General features: G+C 42.0%; 1 protein-coding gene across 2 annotated transcripts; it reads left to right on the top strand.

The window, feature by feature from the left end:
• Positions 1 to 2019: 2019 nt before the first annotated feature.
• Positions 2020 to 15668, top strand: LOC118666508 (GTPase IMAP family member 8-like). 2 transcript variants are annotated; one of them, XM_036328950.1, is made up of 4 exons: positions 2020 to 2272; positions 7750 to 7825; positions 11900 to 11945; positions 13833 to 15668. In XM_036328950.1, exons 1-4 carry the CDS (start codon positions 2214 to 2216, stop codon positions 14456 to 14458), a joined length of 807 nt encoding a protein of 268 aa, XP_036184843.1. In that variant the 5' UTR covers positions 2020 to 2213; the 3' UTR covers positions 14459 to 15668. The 2 variants fall into 2 exon arrangements, with proteins under 2 accessions (XP_036184843.1, XP_036184842.1); XM_036328949.1 differs by lacking the exon at positions 2020 to 2272 and adding an exon at positions 7202 to 7544.
• Positions 15669 to 16000: the final 332 nt, after the last annotated feature.

The raw sequence follows: 16000 nt of genomic DNA, 5'->3' as shown, positions 1-16000 counted from the left end.
AAATTAGAGACAAATATCAAGTGTGGACATAATAATGTTCAGGTTATTCCGCCAGGTTTAACAAGAAGACATAACCGTACTTGTTTCTGGTATCCATTTGTTTTTTATGACTATTTAAAAGGCTCAATCCACCTAACTTCAGGAAAAGGGCTATCTTTTTTTGAATTTTCTCCAACTGGCTTTTTCTAGCTGTTTTTTGGCAGCTGCTTGTTATTTCAGATGTTTGATTGCTTTCCGTTTCTTTTTTAGTCTTGATTTCTTTTTCTCTTTTTCACAGTCTCATGATATTGGCTGAGAAGAGATGTTTTGTGGTTTGCTTCTTGTTTTGCAGCTTTTGGTCTCATCTTCCTTCCCTAGATCAGGGCCCAGCCAGAATCAGAGACAGCCTTCTGAATCTACTTCTGGGAGTGACACAGCTGGGGTAAGCCACTATGATGGGTAGAAGGCTTTGGTCTTATCTTTTAATGGATAGAGTTGATGCATTAACAGTTGAGTGGACCTAATGCCCGACAATGGAAGCCTTCCAGAATCAAGTCCCCCTTACTAAGGGAGATAAATGGGTAGGGAGTTGGGAGAGGCTTTGTCAGTGTCCCACCAAGGGGTAGCTCCTAACCCCAAGCCCTTGGTGGGCAGTGACATTATTCCTTCTGGACTTCCTGGGATGTCCAGATTATAGAGAAGGTGGCCCCTGGGGACAGAGCAGCCCCTCAAGCCTGCTTCTCCTTCCTCCAGATCTCAGAAGGCTCAGCACCACTTCTGACTATCAAAGATCAAGCCTGGTATAAAAGTGTGAACTCAAATTCAAAGAATGGCCAGTCCTGGCATCCCAATTACAAGTCTTCTCTCATGGATGAACACCAAGGACATTACACTAAGCAAAACAGCCAGTCCAAAATGGACAGATTGCCCCAGTATGAAGTATCTAAAGTCATCAAAATTATAGAAATAGAAGTAAGAAGGTGGTTACTGGGGGACAGGAATTGTATCTAATGGGCGTGGAGTCCCAGTGTTACAAGAACAAGTTTTCAACTGTTTTTGTTGTTGTTTTTAATCCTCCCTGGAGGATAATTTTTTACATTGATTTTTTTAGAGAGAATGCAAGGGAGGAAACACAAACAGAGAGAGAGATAGAGATGAGAGAGAGAGAGAAACATTGATGTGAGAGAGACACATTGATTGGTTTCCTCACTCACACACCCTGACTAGGGCCAAGGGCCAAACCTGCAACCCAGGTATGTGCCTTTGATTGGGAATCGAACCTGCTCTTTGGCCTGGGGCAAATGCTCTAACCACTGAGAAAAACAAGTAGGGTGAGTTCTCAGGTCTTTGCACAACCACTGAGCATATTTCACAAGGCTGAACATTACACATAAAAATCGCTAAGATGGTCCATTTAATGTGTTGGAAGTTTTGTTTTGTTTTTTGTTGTTTGTTTTTTTGTTTTTTACCATAATAATAAAAAAAAACTTGAAAAAGTCTTGCTCCCTGTTCAATTCCTTTCTGTCATATGACCTATTACCTCTTGTCAAAGGGGTTTTGAGCCATTTGAAAACATAAATGTTCTAGCATTTGAAGTGCTCTACTAGCCCTGGGAAAGAATTCTTTGCCTTTGGAGCAGCATTAGTCTGAAGGCAAGAGTTACTCAAGCTGGGGATTCTAGGGACATCTTCCTGGAAAAGGAGTCAAGGGTTTGTTACAGGACACTGAAAAGGCTGCTTCAGGGTGGATAGAAGTCGGGAGCTGGTGGTGGAACAATGTCTTCTTCAAAGCTTCTAAAGATGACATGATTTCTGCCCCAGGAGCAGGAAGCCACCCACACAGCCTGCTGGGCCCTGAGCACCATGACCCTTCTCTAGGGATCCTCTACAGCTCCGCCTGGGGCAGGAGCTCTAGACTCTCTCCTTTGCCCACTAGCCTTCCATTCTGCAGCTGCACACTGGAAGGTGTGTGCCTGCCCCTCCCTGACCCCGCCTGCCTCTGACGTGCACCCTGTGACCTGGCACTAATTCTGAACTTCCCCTGTGTCTGCATTTGTGCTTCTGAGGCTGTGAAACCCATATCTAGAAACATCTGCCTCCTTGGAAACACTGAAAGACTCAGATCCTGCAGAGCTGATCCCGCCCTGCTTTCCTTCCTCAGGTCCCTCCTCCCACATCCCCCTTTGGACTCTGTTTGCCTGAGAGGGACTAGCAGCTGCTTCCACCCACAGAGCAATGGAGCAGGCCCAAGGTGAAGGTTCTGGGACTGTGACAGGCCAGGAGACAGGACCAAGGTACGTGTGTGCACATATGTGCCTACACCTGCCAGGATGGAAACCCAGAGAGGGGACAGGAGCCACCTGGAAGGCGTGATCTCAGGGCCTCTGGGATGGTTCCTCCTTATTCAGCACAGACATGCCCAGCCCCAAGGTTGGGGGAAGGGGCAGAGGCTCCCAGGTTCCCAGAGGAGTCCTGTCTAGATGGGATGCTCCCCCCAAGGCTGGGATGAAGGCCTGGTGGGAGGGGGAGGAAAAAGAAAATGAATGGGGTCCACTCTTGAGTATCTCCTGACTTTGGGATTGTGTCTCCAGCAGCCACCACTGTGAGGCTGGCAGTTTGGACCCTGATTTCCCACATTCACTTTTCTAATATTTTCAAACCTTTGCATACTTCGGATTCCAGTGCCTGAACACTGAGGGTAGTCAATGTTTGCAGAAATAAAATTTCTGATGTCACCTACATTTAACCCATCTGGGTTCTCACCCATGAATGCTTTCACTTCTTCCCCATGACTGACCTGTGGGCTGCACTGAGTCCCCCCAGAGGAGCTATGGAAGCTTTCTGACCCCTTTTTAGTGGCTGTGAACCACCTGGTATGGGAGGACTCCCTGGAAGTTTTGTGTGGATGCCTGAAGCCGGGTCCCCCTTGGGCTGTGATGTGAGACTGGAGTTCTGAAGGAAAGCTTTCTGTCTTTTTCTCTCCATTGCTCTGGTGGGGTCTCCAGAGAGCCTGGAGGGAACTGTAGGTTTTAAAGGAAAGAGTGAAGGAGGGAGTTTTGGTTTCCTATTTCTTTAAAAGTATTTTCTGTATGCCTGGGTGGAAATGGTATAGGTTGGGCAATTGTATGTGTGGAGAAAGACTAAAGGGAGAAAGAGAGAGAACAATCCTGATTCAGTCTGGTGTCCTGGCCTGGAAAGAGTTCAGCAACATCATTTATGTCCACTATGCTGGGAACCATGTAAAACAGTGGTGCTCATATGGATAAGAAATTCCTTTCTCTTCCAGACCTGCTGGAAGTCTCCGCTTATTTACCCACTAGAGTCGGTTTTATAATTAATGTAGGAAAATTGTACCATTTCACTGGCTTAGGATACAACATACAGTTACTTCTCTTTTATTAGTCAAGGTGACATCACTTCAGCCTCCCTCTACACTTGTAAAAACTCATTATCTTCCTTTCCTCACCCCGACTCATGCTCACTCATTTAACACCATTTATTGTGCATGTATAGTGTGGGGCAAAAGTAGGTTTACAGTTATGAGTATGAGAAACAGTTTATTTTTGTATGATTATTGATGAATTATTGTATTATTTTCCATATGGACAACTGTAAATCAATTTTTGACCACCCTGTACTATATGGCAGGCCCCATATAAGGCCCAGAGACATAGAATAAGACAGGCTAGGTCTCTGCTCTTATGGAGTTTCATACTAAGGACAATAGAGAGAAAATTAAAAAGCAGACAGTAAATAATATCAGATGGAAACAGTGTTATAATGAAAATAATGGGGACTATTAATAAGGAGTTAGGGTAAGAGTTTCTTTATATAGCTGTGTGTGAGGGCAAGAACATGCTCTTAGAAGAGTCCAATAGCGACAGACTTAGGCTATAAAGACTCTCCTTCTCCCCAGAGTAACAGCTGTGGGGTGTGGTTTTCAGGCTGAGGAGGCTTTCCCTCTTGAGTCTTGTAAGAGGGGTCCAGAGGGTTCTAGAGAAGAACCCAGGCATCTGTCCATGACCCTGATGGGTGGCTCCTCGCCTCTGCAGTCTTTGTCCTTCCTGGTGGGGCTTCTTGAAGGAGGGTCGATCAAGGCCTTTCCTATCACTTCTGATTCTTCCCTTCCACTGGGGCTCTCCCTTCAGTAGGCCACTTACTCTTCTCTCTCTCTTGCTCTCGCTTTCAGGTTTGTGTTGATTTCATTAAGAGAGAATTCACCCAAACAGATACTTTGGTGTCCTTTTATTTGAGGTCACGAAGCTTTTATATTCCAATTTTTATATCTTACTAAAATTTTGGAGGAATGATAGGCTAAGTATACTAATGGTTTCTGACAATGGAATGGAATTTTTAAATTGATTTGAGAGAGAGAGAGAGACAGATGGGGGAGAGAGAGAGAGAGAGAGAGAGAGAGAGAGAGAGAGAGAGAGAGAGAGATCCATTTTTTTAATTTCCACTTATTGTTGCATTCATTGGTTGCTTTTTCTATGTCCCCTTACTAGGGATCAAATCCACAACCTTGGCACATCAGGGCAATGCTCTAACCAACTGAGCTATTGGGCCAGGGCTGGCATAGATTATTTTTTTACACATCCCTGTTCTATTAGACAAAAGTATTTTCGTCAATAATGATGAAATTAAATGATTACATTTCATTTCCCCATACCAAACAAAAATAATCAACTAGTTATTTGATCTTTTTATTTTTTGAAATTTTTATTTAGTCTTTCTTAATATACTATTCTTTTATTTCAATTAAAGTTTATGTTTAATATTATTTTGTATTGGTTTTAGGGGTACAGTATAATGGTTAGACTATAGTATACTTTACAAGACACTGTGCTCTTAAATGGTATGAACTATTAAATAACAACACAAAAAAGTGCCTTTCTCATTGTTCATTTTCTTCAGCTGCATTTCTTTGTTCTTTAAGCCAAAAAGCATCTACTGGATCATAAGCAAGAATATAACAAATGCCTTCTCTATATTGTAGATACAGGAGTGAACAAAACAGGACAAGTCTCCATTCTGGTGGAATTTACCCTTTAGTGGTGGGGAGACAAAAAGAAAGTCTTAAGCAAATAAAGACACAATGTGAAAGGTGGTAGCAGTGGGTGCTGGGTTGAAAAACAGAGCTGGGTGTTGGGGAATGCTGGGGAGGTGCAGGGAGCAGGGTGCTCTCAAATATAGGGTGACAGATGAAGGCCTCCTGTGCCACAGAGATGATATGGGAGAAACATATTGGAAGTGAACCTGCCTTACACAAGCTGGGGAAAGACTGTCGTAGCTCAGATGAACAACCAGCACAAAATCCCAAGGTCACATGTTGGGGAACAGCAAGGAGACTGATGCGACAAAGCCAGGTGGAGAGGGTGGGTGATAAGGTCAGGGGGGCAGCCAAAGCCCCAGTTAGGTGGGGTCTTGGACCACTATAAAGCCTTGGCCTATTACTAGTTCCTTGGATAGGTGGGAAGCTCTTTAGTGACTTTGGACTGATGAGTGATATTATCTGTTTTTTGTTGTGAGGAGGTTGGAGGCAGGGAGACCAGTAATAATGTGATTTCCAAAGTCCAGAAAAGAGCCAATGATCAGTTCAATATGGAAAATACAGGAAAGCCTTCATGTGGAGGTGACTTTGAAGTGGAGTGGTGACAAACAGGAAGGAATCTTGCCAGTGGACAGGAGGAGAGGGGTGCAGGCAAGACCATACTAGATATCCTGGGCATCTGGAGCCAAGGTGGAAGACACAAGGTGGGGTCTCTGAATGTGAAAAACACCCACAGTTAGAGGTAATGAGCTCTTTACAAGCCCACATGAAACATTTACAAAAATTATTCAGCCAAAAAGTAAACCTCAACTAATGACAAATATTTTATAGAGATATCTTCTGACCAGAAACTAACAGTGCTAGAAATAAGTAAAAAGATAACCAGGCTCCCAATACAGTTTTAAATTTAATAATCATCTCTCTTCATTTATGGACCAAAAAGAAACCACATATTTTAAACTGATTAAGAACAATGAAGAGAATTACAATACTATGAAGATGTTAGTTCTTTTTGAACTAAGCTAAAAATTCAATCACTGGCATTTAAAATTTCAACAGGATTTTCTAAAGAAAATAAGAACTGATTTTAAAAGCCCTCTAGAAGATTGAAAGGCCAAGAATAGAGAGACACATTTGAACAATAGCAAGGTGTTGAGACCTGCCTGATCAGTTAACTAAGATCTGTATTAAAGTTATGCTGACTAAGTCATACTGGTTTTAGTAATGAAGACATTGTGGTTCATGAATAGACCGAGACCAATGGATACAACAGGGAGCATGGGGACAGACTCGGAGATACAGGCACCTGATAGCTGATGGGCTGACTATTCTGTAGACTGTGCTGGGAAACTTGGCTCTTTATGTAGATTCTGACTCAGGCATGCTAATTTTTAACTAAAGGTGCTTCTGAACCTTGCATGTTCATGGGAACCACCTGGAAGTTGTTAAATTACAGATTCTGATTCAGCAAGTCTGGGGAAGGGCCTGAAATACTGCATTTCTTTAAGAATCCAGTTGGTGGCAATACTACAAATCACACTTGGTGTAACAACAGCTTAAATTGTAAGAATATTAAGTGTTTATTTAACAAAGAGGTGATTGCAGGGAGATCTGGCTCAGTGATGTCATTAGGAATCCTTTTATCTTTCGATTCCTCCTTCCTTTGGCTTGAATGGTGCATGTTGACTTGTCTTCTTATTTGTTACTTTATTATTCCATGAGACAGCTCCAGTTCCAGACATCACATTTAAATTTTATGCAAAAAGAAGGGTGAAAGGGTGACAACAGGACATCTCTGCTGTACTCTGCCCCTGTGATCAAGAAAAGAATAGTATTTCCAGCCCTGGCCAGGTAGCTCAGTTGGTTAGAACATTATTCCAATACTCCAAGGTTGTGTGTTTGATCTCCCCTCAAGACACATACAGAATCAACCAATCCTATATAATAAAAGCGTAATATGCAAGTAGACTGAATGGCAGAACAACCGAACAACCAATCAAAGTATAATATGCTAAGACTGCTCAATTGCTTGCTGTGATGTGCACTGACTATGAGGGGGTAGACAGTCAACTGGTCGACCAGTCACTATGACATACACTGACCACCAGAGGGCAGACAGTTGACCAGTCGACAAGTTGCTATGATGTGCACTGACCACCAGAGGGAAGATGCTCTGACTGGTAGGTTAGCTTGCTCCTGGTGTCTGGCCAATCGGGACTGAGCATGATGGTCTGGACATGCCCTGAAGCCCTTCTGCGGTCTCTCCCCAGGCCAGATTGTGCACCAGTGGGGTCCTTCAGCCTGGCCTGCTCTCTCTACCAATCCAGAACCCCTGAGGGGATGTTGGAGAGCCCTTTTCAGCTCTATCCCGCAAGCCACTCCCCTTGGGAGGGCGCCAGATGCAGGGCTCATGGCTGGCGAGCTCTGCTGTGGCAGCATGAGACTCTCCGGATGAGGACTGATTGGATGCGAGCCCGCGGCAGGCACAGTGGGGCTGGGATGAGCAGGAGAGGCAGGTAGGAGATGCAGACAGTATTAAACTGTGGGTTTTGGCCAGATCCCTGCAGGCCACCCAGAGGGACCCCACCCATGCACAAATTCATGCACCAGGACTTTAGTATATACATAAGTAAGTGGAACAAAAATTGATCTCTCTCTCTCTCTTTCTCTCTTTCTCTCTCTCTCTCTCTCTCTCTCTCTCTCTCTCTCTCCCTTTCTCAGCATGGTCAAACATTTGGAGCATGAGAATAGAAGCCCCTACCATGTGAACTTCAGAAATGAAGGCAATGGATCCCAGGTGAGAATTCATGTTAAGGTCTCCAAGGATCTTTGTGTTGTGTAGATCGAGTGGATGAAAATGGGCACAGTCAAGTGAAAAGGTTCTTAGGCTTTGTTTAAGGGGATATTTATCCATAATCTGAAAAGATGAGGCACCAAATAGTAGGTTACTTTGAATATTATCCTTTGGACTTCATTGGTAAGTTAATGGATAAATTTACATCCTTGTCTGATTTTACCTGTGAAAGTTGTGATAGCCATGTTCTGCATGGCTTGGGTTCAGGACCTGGAGAAGGGCCACGCATAAATGATGAGACTAGACAAGAAATATGAATTTGGAAATTGGGGGCCAGGAGGAGAGTACTTCTCAAGAGGAAAGGCTTCACTGATGCCCAGGCTCTGCCAGCCTTTTATTCAATTTTAGATACACATATTGCCCTTAGTCAGGCAGGCAATTACAGTAGCAGACAGACTATTTTAAAGGTCAGTAAATATTAGTAAAGATTTACTTTGAGACTATTAGGTCAGGAAATTGCTTGAGCCACCATTGTCTCGACTAAACAGTAGGTGCTTAGCTTTGGCCCTTGCAAGAGCTCAATGTTCATCAGCATTCTGGGTTCCTTGTTTACACTTTCCTGATAGCATAGACAATGGGTAGCTTCCAGCATTACCCCTCATAGTTTTGGACATAAATATCTCATTAGACTTCCTTGGCTTCAATAAAACTATCCTCTTCTTGCATCCCCACCCACAACACTTTTCTGGCCACTCTGGTGATTGCTGAACCTGTTGTGAAGAGCTCTAAAAGTTGGCATCTGCAGGGCATGGTTCTAGACTCTTCTCAATTCTTTACACTCTTCCTTAGGTGTTTCCACATTTTAAAGCTTTGAGCTCTGTCTATTGCTAACAGTTTCCAAATTAGTAGCTCTATTTCAGGTCTCTCCTCTGAGTTCCAATTGCTACTTGATATCTTCACTGGGCTATTTTATAGGATTCCGGACTTAACATGTCCAAACTTCTGGCTTTCTCTCTTAAATCAGAAAGACTTCTGTTTTCCTCTCAACTTGGTAAATGATTGTGCTTCTCATCATGCTTTTCAAACTCAAACCCAGAAGTCCACTTTGATACCACAGCTAGCATCTGCTGTCCAAGAAATCCTCAAGTCTGTATGATCATGCACCTGGGACTACCTGCTTCTCCCCACCTCCACAACCACCATCTGGTCCCATCCAGTGTTCTCTCTTGCCTGAACTATTTTACAAATAATCTACTAACAACTGTCCCCTCAATCATTCTTGGGCCTTACAAATCTATCCATTTCACACACGACAGCCAGAGTGACATTTTCTTTAATTTTTTAACTTGAATGAAGAATGTATTCAAAGCTAAGGAATGCAAGCTTTTGCCTCTGAGTAGCTTATACTTTAACTTATGCATAATAAGAAACAAAGCAATTATTGAGTCAGTGTAACTAAATGAATGTTGGTATAGAGAATTCTGTAAATATAAGTGCCAGAGAATGTTAAGACAAGCAAAAATTCAGCACAGGGGCCTTTGTGTCAATGAACCTTCTTAGATCTGGTGTATTAAATTCAAACCTGATGGCCATGAGAGGGAAAACCTACTAAATTTAAGGCACATACATGAACTGATTTAGCCTTCATAACAACTTTATGCACAGATGTTCTACAGATGAGGACACTGAGGCTCGAGAGTTTTGAATTCACTTACTCTCTTATCTCTAGGCCTGAACTCTCTCTCTTTCTCTCTCTCTCTCTCTCTCTCTCTCTCTCTCTCTCTCTCTCTCTCTCTCTCTCCTTTGATGGCAACAAGGAACAGTGCTGTCAGCAGAGAAGAGAAAGGGTACAGAATGAGTTTATGCAATGTAACCTGGACATTGCACTCTCTATTTATTTATTTATTTATTTATTTTTAATATATTTTATTGATTTTTTACAGAGAGGAAGAGAGAGAGATAGAGAGTTAGAAACATTGATGAGAGAGAAACATTGATCAGCTGCCTCCTGCACATCTCCTACTGGGGATGTGCCCACAACCCAGGTACATGCCCTTGACCGGAATCGAACCCGGGACCTGCGGCCGACGCTCTATCCACTGAGCCAAACCGGTTTCGGCTGCACTCTTTTATTTAAAATGCTCTAGTAACTTCCTGCTGATCTTCAGGTCAAGTTCAGAATTGATGACCTGATTGGTCCCTAACCCTCTACCTTGCTTTCTACGTACTAGTCTCACCAGCCTCCCCTTTAGTCCATGATTTATACTCACGTCCACGCTAGAGCTTCAAACTTTTAGAGTTATATCTTTTGACACTCCCCATCCCTTATACCAGGTATGTTTTTATTTATCCATCTCCTTAGCTTAAACTCACATCCTCAAGGAATCCTCCTGATTGTCCCTTGGAATGAGCTTCCTCAGCTCCTCAGCCCTATTGGTGCTCATCACATGGTCACCATCACATCAAGTGATTCCTCCAGATGTATTTGCAATGGTTGCCTACCCACAAACTCCATGAGGACAGAATTTAGTTTCATCTTCTGTAAGATGGAGATAATAATAGGTATCTCAGAGATTGTTGTAAGGATTAAGTGACTTGCTTACAAAGTAATCTTCAAATACTTGAAACTGGGTTAATGTTCAATAATTATTAGCTGCTATTATTATGATTGTTATTATAATTATAGAAGTATATGAGTTCCAAATAAGTTAAGGAGACATTAAAGATTTAATATAACCCAAAGATGGAGTGAAAGTTCTTATTCTAATATACAGACAGAGAAATATAAGTATATATAAAGGTGCAAGGACAAGGTCATTCATCACTGCATATTTTGAAATAGAAAAACCAGAAATAGCCAGTATCAATAAAAGAATGGTTGTATTAGCATAAATGGTTGCAAGTGGAATAAATTAAATCTACTTGTGTAGACTTACAGACATGTTATTAAGTTGATTGCAGAATAGAAAGCCTAATAAATCTTTCTATGTGTTTGTATATGCTTCTATGTATTTGTATAAACATAGAAAAACATAGAAGAATATATGAGTTAACAACTTATTTTCTGGTGGATTGGAGATGTTAAAATTATTAAATTTTAGATCATATATATTTGCATGGTAACAATCCTTTGGATTTAAAAAAAAAAACATGAAAGAATTTTGGTGGGATATAGGAGGTGAAGAAAGTCTAACAACCAGAATGAAATGAGAGAGCCCGAAGTAGAGAGATGATTGATAGTATCAATGATTTTGGGTAAGGCCAAGTTAGAAAGCAGGGAACGTGGCTGGCATGGAGACTTAACAAAGACAAGGTTAAAATAAAGTATAGAAAGCTTCTAAGAATAGCAGGTTAATCAAGATTGCATATCATGTTTTCACATTTTTATTCCCTTTTAAATTTAAATTTGGGGAATCAACATAAGGCTTACCAGGCAGGTGAAGGGAATGTCAGGTATGTGGCTATCCATCCTTTGTCGTCATCTTCATTTGCCCACATGGATGAGGAAGGTCCCAAATGTTACTGGATTTCTGTTAGAAGAAGATTCATCTCTACATTGAGGGTGACAGTGATGGAAGAGGGCATTGGAGAGATATGGGGAGCCTGTTTTCCAATCTCCTCACTTCCCCTTGTCTTTCAACTGCACATCACAGGCATCACTGAGTGCATTTATTCTTCCAGGGAGTGCAGAAGGTTTCCTGAAGTCTCTGGATTTTCTTCAGGAATAGCAGAAACTCTGGAAGACTTTAGAAGGAATTAGTGTTAAGAACTGTAGAGAAGTGAAATTACAGCTTCAGGAACAATGCCTTGTAGATGGCATCTGTGGGGCTCCTCTGAGTGAGAGCAAGATCCATCATGCACCTGGGGAACCCCTTAAAGTGGCAGAAGCAGTAGGGTTTCAATATTGTCATTATGGACAAGTCTACAATGGCCAGCAAGGCCCATAACCATGGTCTTTATTTGACCACAGCCTATTCATCAAATTACTCCAAACTACACATTATGCTCCATTTTTTTACTTTGTGAAAAGATGACATTTCAGATCTGTATACATCATTTTCCATATTTATTTTCCAGGACTGTGTGAAAGAAGCTACATCTCAGGAAAAGGGCAATCCAAATGGTAAGGAGATCCTTAAACATATCCATTAACATATCCATTCAGATATGTTAATCTCATATCTGAATTCCTTTGAATGTGTTGTGCATCAAAATGAAGTGGGGAAAATATCTAGATAAATCAGAGCAAAAATGTATCCTGAAGACCTTGCTCAGGTCAATGACTGCAACCTGTCTCTAGGGAACTCTTAACACTTTTGAGTAGGTGTAGCACCAGCAAAGGTCTTGGACCCTTTGTGGCTGTACCTGTCCTTCTCTAAAATGTTACAAAACTGGGTTCGCTTGCTGTGCCTACTTGGCCTCTTCCTCCTGGTCCTGGAAGCAAACACTTCCTTCACTGATAGCACTACTATGCAGAATTCAGTGATGAAGCTCAGTGATGAAGCTCAATGGATATATATTGATTGTCATTAGTGATGTATCCTAAACTCTGCACATGTCAGTAACTTTCCAAAGGAAACATAAAAGGGTGTGGAGTTCCTGCATTTCAGATGCTTTCTTTACATGTCATGATCACTCCACTCCCAAGCTTGCCAGGCAGACGCTTAGTGACATTCCACAGGGATGGCACCCTGGATGACGGAGACTCAGTGAATATCCCTGGAATTGCTGACTCTGCCATTTGCTCAGCACATGGATCTGGTGTTAACCTTAGATCACAGGAGAAGTGGTGGGAACAGGGCATTTATGCAGAGACAGTTTTGTGGTGCAGGTTTTTACAGAAATTTATTGCAATTTAATTTAAATACAGTAAAATTCAGAAATCTTAAGTATACAACTCAATAACTTTTACACATATACACATATGTGACCATCATCTAGATAAAGATATGGCTCATTTCCATCCCCTTACAAGAGATCACCAAAGGAAACCACTCTCCAGACTTTTACTGGCACTGGTTAATCTTGTCTGTTTTTTATCTTCATATAATGCACTCATATTGCATGTGGTTTGGTATCTGGCTTATTTCGCTTGGCATGTTTTGGAGATACAGCCATGTTGCATATCAGTAGTTCAATCTTGTCTTTTATTAAATGCTGCATTGTATACTATTTCATGAATATACCACTCAGTGTCATTTTGAAATCAGATTTTCCCTGGCCTTGCTTTATCCCAGTCTTTAGCTGCAGTACTTACCTTCGGTAGCAAAATGAGAGGAACATTAAGGACCAAGCTCAGTGAAGCCAAGTTTAACATTTTAATCTCCCAGGAACATGAAATGTGATATACATCATATTATTCCTATAATTCCATCTGTAGGGAAATATATTCATCATCATTGACAGCACAAAGAACAGTGTTAGTGGGTACTCATTATTAAAGCCATGAGGTGCCTTTTGACATCAATGAACGACACAGTTAAGTTGAATGTGGTTATAATGAGAAATGGCTTCTAGCGTGCTCCATCTAGTAACCCACAGATGGTATGTGTAGTTGCTTTTTCACAAAAAGTAATTTTATGGAATCATTTTTCAAATACATCCAGGAGACTTTGCTACAGTTAGCATTAGTCTGAAGTGGGAATAAATAGTCACAGCAGGAACAGAAGATAGAGATAAGATGAGTAGACTGGATCCAGGTGAGGAGGTGAAGAGTAACAAAACACTCACAAGGTGCCATAATATCAAAGAAGGCACCATAAAAAGAGGAAAATTCAGAGATGGGAATGACAGCATGTCAGTGGGTGAACACAGGGCAGGGACTGTGATCCAACTCCTGCTTCTGAGTTCACTGGTTGTCTGGAGGAAGCCATTCCCATGCTTGGGGCTGGAGCTGCTCTGGGAAGGCAGCCCTGATGCTCCCTGAGTGTCCTTGGCTGAAATATGTGGCTTTGAAAGGCACGCTCAGATCAACCCAGGGTCTCAACTCTTTCCTGCTTTCCTCTGACAGAGACCCTGAACATTATCCTTGTGGGAAAGAGCGGGGTTGGGAAGAGTGCCACTGGGAATACCATCCTCGGGAAGCCAGATTTTTCCTCTCGACTCGGAGCCCAGCCAGTCACCACCACGTGCCAGAATGGAAAGAACACAAGGGCTGAGCTGAACATTGTGGTTTGGGACACTCCTGACTTCCGTCTGCTGTCCAGTGACAAATCTCCGGTCCAACAGTATATGCCCTTAAATAAAAGCAACACAGTTCTGGTCCTGGTGCTCCAGCTGGGACGGGTCACTGACGAAGACAAAAAGGTGATGACGACGCTAAAGACCATCTTCGGAAAAGATGTTAGGAAATACATGATTGTGGTTTTTACCCGGAAGGAAGACTTGGAGGGTGGAGATATTAAAGATTACTGCAAAAACACAGAAAACAAGTTTCTTAGGAAGACAATTAAAAAGTGTGGGGAGCGAGTTTGTGCTTTTAATAACAAAGAAACTGGCCAAGCCAGGGAAGACCAGGCAATAGATCTTTTGAAAATGGCCAAGGAGCTGATAGGTAACCATAAAGGGAACAAAATAACTAAAGATGTCCAGGAAAAGCAAAATCCCAAAAAAATTTCTAAAGAAAGTAAAAGATAGGTTTTCATAGGTGGCTGAAATGCCTGGGGTCTCTTTAAGTTAGAGACATGCTCAGGTTGGGGGGTATGGGAGGATTGATGGGTGGGAACTGGGTTCATAACTTTGGGGGCTTGAGAAGTCAATGTGTCTTACTGTGTGATGCTTTACCTCTTTGTATGTAAACAAATTGTCAGGTTTGGGCAGGTAGTAGGGGATTATACAGGAGCAAGAAGAAATAAGGTAGGGAAAAAGAGTCAGAATCAAGTCACAAGAACCACCTTACCTGTGTAGGTAGATTGCAGTCAGGACAGACACCAGGAACAAGGACACAGCCGTAATACATATAGTTACAAAGAATCAAGGTGCCCACATGTGTGCAAGTCCTGGGCATGGGACTCCTATGGGCTTCCCCCATGCCTGCCTGGCCCACTGGCCCCTGAGCTATCCTTTCCTAACATGGTGGCTGTTCCTTTGTGTCCTCTCCATTTCAAGTCTAAATGCAAAGGACCCTGTCATCCCCTCTCTCATTACTCTGAGAAAATGAACACACCTCTGAGAGGATTCAAAGGACTGTATTGTTAAATCATCATAGTGCAATAGACTAGAACAACAATTGGAATCCCAGTAAAATTGTCAAAATTAGACAACCTTGCAAATTTTTAAATTATAAGAATAATGTAGATTTCATCTGAAGAGTTTATTGAAAACTCCTTTGCACCTATATCTCTTTTTTTATCATGAGGGTTAGGAATGAGGATAAAACTCAGAGAACTCACATAATAGTGGTCAAACACATTAGGGGCTTATGGTGTCTCATGCCGGGGGCAGGTCCTATGAGTTGGGTGCACTGCCCGTGGTCCAGATTCATTCTCATGCAGCCTCTACACTTCAGGTTGCTTCTCAGTTCCTAGATGGTGATGATGTTCTACTCATGGTTGAACAGATACATTTGAGAGCTCCCTGATGGGGCACTATATGAGATGAGAGCTATAGAATCTTCTCCCAATAGATGTAGGACCAGATGTTTTCAATATTAACCACTTTATAGATGCTTTGGGACAGGATCATCTGCCTTTGTTTTTAAAAGTATCAGCTTACCTTCAATATTAGGCCATTTATAAGAGTATTAATACTTTTGTACCCTAACAACCCTTGCTATGACAAATTCTGAAAAATTCATGTGAAAATCCACTCACTTGAGTCAAAGAATAAAGATTAATTGTATTATGAACTTTCAGCCTCCTGATTGCTTTTATTTTGTCTTGGGGAAGAGCATGGCTCCTCCCAGAGGCAGAAGATACCTGGACTCACCAAGGCTTTTGCACTTTTGGTGCCTGGGACCTTTAGGTTATGGGTGATGGTCACTTTACTAGGTGTCAGCCAACTCAATAACGTACTACTCTGTAAATTTCACTATAACAAGGATAAATAAGTGTTACCTGAAGCATGTCAGGGAGAAGGTCTAGAAGTTATTTGTACCTCTTTCCAGAACATTCCTCTGTTTGAAGGCAGAGACAAATCCCAAGGTTCCAGCCATGCTGAGCAGTTGACATGGGAGCTGAT

This window comes from Myotis myotis, unplaced genomic scaffold (assembly GCF_014108235.1).
Source record: "Myotis myotis isolate mMyoMyo1 unplaced genomic scaffold, mMyoMyo1.p scaffold_m19_p_11, whole genome shotgun sequence".
Classification (NCBI taxonomy): domain Eukaryota; kingdom Metazoa; phylum Chordata; class Mammalia; order Chiroptera; family Vespertilionidae; genus Myotis; species Myotis myotis.
Note: the sequence above shows the minus strand (reverse complement) of the source record. Positions and strands in the feature narration are given on the sequence as shown.

Coding starts and splice junctions, on each gene's coding strand:
- LOC118666508 (XM_036328949.1), top strand. CDS start 7,252: ATGATGGTCTGGACATGCCCTGAAGCCCTTCTGCGGTCTCTCCCCAGG. Junction 7,545..7,749: donor GGGATGAGCAGGAGAGGCAG/GTAGGAGATGCA, acceptor TCCCTTTCTCAG/CATGGTCAAACATTTGGAGC. Junction 7,826..11,899: donor ATGAAGGCAATGGATCCCAG/GTGAGAATTCAT, acceptor TTTATTTTCCAG/GACTGTGTGAAAGAAGCTAC.